The sequence below is a fragment of the Halyomorpha halys genome, unplaced genomic scaffold (genome assembly GCF_000696795.3).
Source record: "Halyomorpha halys isolate HHAL.00 unplaced genomic scaffold, Hhal_1.1 Scaffold1514.1, whole genome shotgun sequence".
Lineage (NCBI taxonomy): Eukaryota > Metazoa > Arthropoda > Insecta > Hemiptera > Pentatomidae > Halyomorpha > Halyomorpha halys.
In genome coordinates this window covers 25,216-29,364 of record NW_027115460.1, presented here as the reverse complement: position 1 = coordinate 29,364, position 4,149 = coordinate 25,216, and the positions used below count along the sequence as shown (strand labels likewise).

General features: G+C 34.3%; 1 protein-coding gene across 1 annotated transcript in view; it reads right to left on the bottom strand.

Moving 5' to 3' along the window:
• LOC106689890 (uncharacterized) overlaps positions 1–4,149 on the bottom strand; it is a gene marked incomplete in the record, with an annotated part of 23,396 nt that overhangs the window by 10,471 nt on the left and 8,776 nt on the right. The window contains 2 exon segments of the mRNA XM_067052489.1: positions 214–291; positions 4,064–4,144. Of these exon segments, the coding sequence (XP_066908590.1) occupies positions 214–291; positions 4,064–4,144 (159 nt within the window).

The window sequence follows — 4,149 nt, the reverse complement described above, 5'->3', positions numbered from 1 at the left end:
TTAAAAAAAATTAAAAAATATGTGAAACAAAACGAAATACATGATACAATGGGTAAGAATGAAAATATAATATATATTACAATGGAGAAAAGATGTGTAGTAATATATAAGAGTCAAAAGTAATAAGCTAAAATAAATATAATATCTGGAAACTTTATTACTTAATATTATTTCATAAAAATTTATAATTATTTTAGTGATTGATTAAGATACCTTGGTGGTGGTGCGAAGGCTTTTTCTGTGTAATTTCGAGACTTATCTTCCATCGGAACATCATGGAGTGCGTTTAGTCTACAACAAAATATTATTGTTAAAATGAAAAATAAAAGAAGAAGATATTTATAATTTTTATTTAATTGTTGTATTGTTGTAGAAGATTATTAGTTGAACATATCGCACTAGTAGTTCTAAAGTGACACAACTCAAAAATCGATGTTTTTGAGTTATGACTATGAAAGAAATTGGTAAATATATCTTTATGAATCATCAAAACTGTATCAACCTAGCTTCAGAGCTTGTCCGCCAGAGGGCACTTGTGTCACTCTTGCTGCCTTAATGCTATTCCCCCTCCATAGGCAAGAGTGTCACATAAGTGTCTTGAATTTTGAGTTGTGTTACTTTAGAAATACTAGTGCGATATGTGATACTCTTCCTTAACCACCAACCGATTCACTTCTATTATACAATAAAAAACCTTGGAGTCACCTTCGACCAACACATCTCCTGGAATAATCACACGCAAATTAATAACTGTACTCAAAACAATTCCTAAGATTCCGTAATTCTATTCCTCAGAACACCCGTCAGCTCCTAGTATTCTCTTCCCCCCACTTCGTCCATTCCTCGGTCTATGGAAGGCTATCTGCAGGACTAGAGTTGAGACTGGAGAGTTTCATGACTTGCTTTGTCAGATTTATCTTTGGGTTCCCTAGACACTCTCAAGTCTCCCGCTGGTACACCGAGTTGAAGTGGCTCTATCCAACCTCCCGAAGGCAATACCTCCTTGGTGTTTTCCTATTCCAAGTTCTTAACATCAAAAACCTACCTATATCCTTGATCTCCTCGCTCTTCGTTCATTCATCCACTCATTAAACACCAGATCCCATGTACTAATGCCTAAGGTATTAGACTGAATGAAGAGAACAGGCTTTGGTACAGAGACGCGTATAAAATTTCAGCCCCAAATAGTACAAGAGCCAGGAAGAAAAAAAAGCAGTTATTTCATCCCAATTTTTGATTACTTTAATGAAAACTGTGTATAATTACTAGTCAAAACTGATGAATCTGCCAAGTATAGGTAGGGGGAATAAAAAATGGCGGCTGTTTCAAAACCTTAAAAAACATAATTTTTTCATTCGGAAGGCTATATCCAAAAAACTACCAACAACACTAGAAAATTTAAAAGAACATTATTTAAAGGAGAGTAAATTTTCTGAAATATGAGCCCTAATAGAATAGTTTATAACTTATATCTTTGTAGGAGTAGTAGTTTTTATATTTGACAAAATAAATTCACAAAATCTCAACCCACTCTATCCCTTTTTCAGTACAGGTCCCTTCAGTATATTCCCATTCTTCCTTACAATTTTCCAAAATCTTTAAGATCCATTAATCCCACCCAACGTCTTGGCTTGAAGTCCCACAACAAAATTTCCTTTTTCCAAATTGAAAGACCATGTCGAGGTTTGCCTGGTTTTAGGCGATTTCTCCAGCCTGATATCCACTTTACAGAAGGCCCTCGACAAGGCGTATTCATTATTAGGTAAGAAAGGAAGGCCGTGCCAGGGGATGAGCCCTGGACACTGACTAGGTAGAGGAGTTCTAGGTGAGAGAGTCTGAGGCAGTGTAACAGTTCTAGTTGCCGAGATGAAGCAGACGGACTAGAACTGTCATGATAGGAGCCAGCTTACTAGTTGCCGAGATGAAGCGGACGGACTAGAGCCGGAGAGAGACGGGATATTACACTGGTTGCCGAGATGAAGCGGACGGACCAGTGTAACCGTTAAGGATTAGGTTACAATCTTAGTTGCCGAGATGAAGCGAGACTCAGATTGCTGGAAAGAGGGAGAGGAGATAGGCCATCATCGTAGGTGAACGTACAGAAAAACAACTTGGCAATGAACTTCTCTATCTCAAGCAGTGTATACGCCACCTGTGCCATGACTAGACCCAGGATAGGATGTGGATCTAAGATCAATTTGTAGGATTTAGAGTCCCTTACTCCATGCGGCTGTGACCGAGAAGCGGTCTGTACATGTCTGCTTGAGATAGATTCGTGCATTGATTTGTTATCATTTATTATTCATTGTACATATATTGCTAAGTATTATGCACAGAGATTATTAATATATAAAAATAACAATGTGGTTTTACAAAATTAAGTAATATGTAAATTTGAGAGCTTCGGTGAGGCTCGAGGTGCAGCGCTCTGGTGAGTAGTGATCGAAACGCTTGCTCCCTCTCGCTATAACCATATTCCTTTCTTACACCATCCCAATGTAGTTTACCGGATATCTTATTCAATCCCAAGTTGCAATTCCTTCTATATCACCGAAACTAAAAACCAACTTAAGAACCGCATTTCCCTGCACAAAACTTCCATCAACTCCTGTAATCCACTTGCCTCTAAATTATCAGAACATGTCTTAAACCTGAATCATACTTTTAATTTCGACAATCCTTCAATTCTTGACATAGTCCCCAACCATAAAAAAACGTCTTATCTCGGAGTCCATTTACATAAATTTAACGGAGAATTCCGTCAATCATGAAGTTGTTAAAGACCTGCATCTCCCTTACATACCGATACATTTTGAATATAATAAAACCCTCATAATTCTTCTTTTCACTTTGATCTGCGTTTCAGAAGCCCACTATCTTTTCATATCTTTTATCCTTGTTCCTCTAAATCCTCACCCCATATTTTATTATTTTTATATTTACTATCCTTCCATTTTCCATTTATATTCATGTATCTAATTTTTTAATTTATATTCATGTGTTACCTACTTAAGTGTACTTATATTAATTACTTTATTATTAATTTTCTATTATATATTTACATATCTCTGTAACCCCACTCATTTGGTATATTGTCTTTCTTAATCACTTACATATATTGTATCCGTTATTTTAACTTTATTTCTTCTTTGTTTTTCTATCCATGACAATATTTTTTTTTAATTAATTTTTTTTATAACTTTGTAAATATTTCTTCTCTCCCTCTATTATGTATATTATCAATTATTGTTTACCTAATTTTAATATTTTTTACATTGTTTGCTTTAAAATTATTTTCGTTATTATCTGACGTACTTAACTACCATCCCAACTCCTCTCAATACAAATGGTTCACTCTGACTTTGACTTCCGTCAAAACAGGTATGAATTCTGTCTCATTAATTTTCATTTGATTTTATTCTTTTCCCTTCACATCTCTTAATTGGTACTTTCTTTAATATTTCTTCTCTTATTTTATCTCTCTTATCTATCTATTAAATTTTACGTTTCATTGTATTTTCCACTAATGTTTTTTTTTTTTTTTTTTGGAACCATGTCAAGTTTTTCTATCTTTTTTTAGCCCTGACGAAGCCCTGCAACGTGGGGTGAAACGTTGGCTCAAATAAAAATAGTACACCAATTTGCAATTTGAGTTTTATTTGATCGCACCCAGCCCATATTCCATTCATTAAACTAGCTTTTATTTGAGTGATAACTTTTTATTTTTCTATTCCCCATACCTATACTTGGAAGACTTATCAATTTTGACTTGTAATTATACATAGTTTTATTAACTGATGGAGAAGATAATGCAGTACTATAACATATTACCATTAAGCACGGTTTGCGGTTAAGGACGGCTGCAAATAAAAAGCGCACTTTACTATTAAACAACCTATAACTATATATAATTAATAGATCGATTCCTCATCGATATAAAACGAATAAAAAATAAAATAACTTTTAATCTTTAATATATAAAAAAATAAACACAAAGGAAAGTAAATTGTAAATTGTAGATATACTAAATAATAATAATAATATTATCTTCTTAAATTAATACCTTGAAGACAAGTTGTAACCATTGGGTGGCGTTGGCAAAAGAGCCAGCCTTTTCGGTCCCTCGTGAATCACGTTGTTCGGACTAGG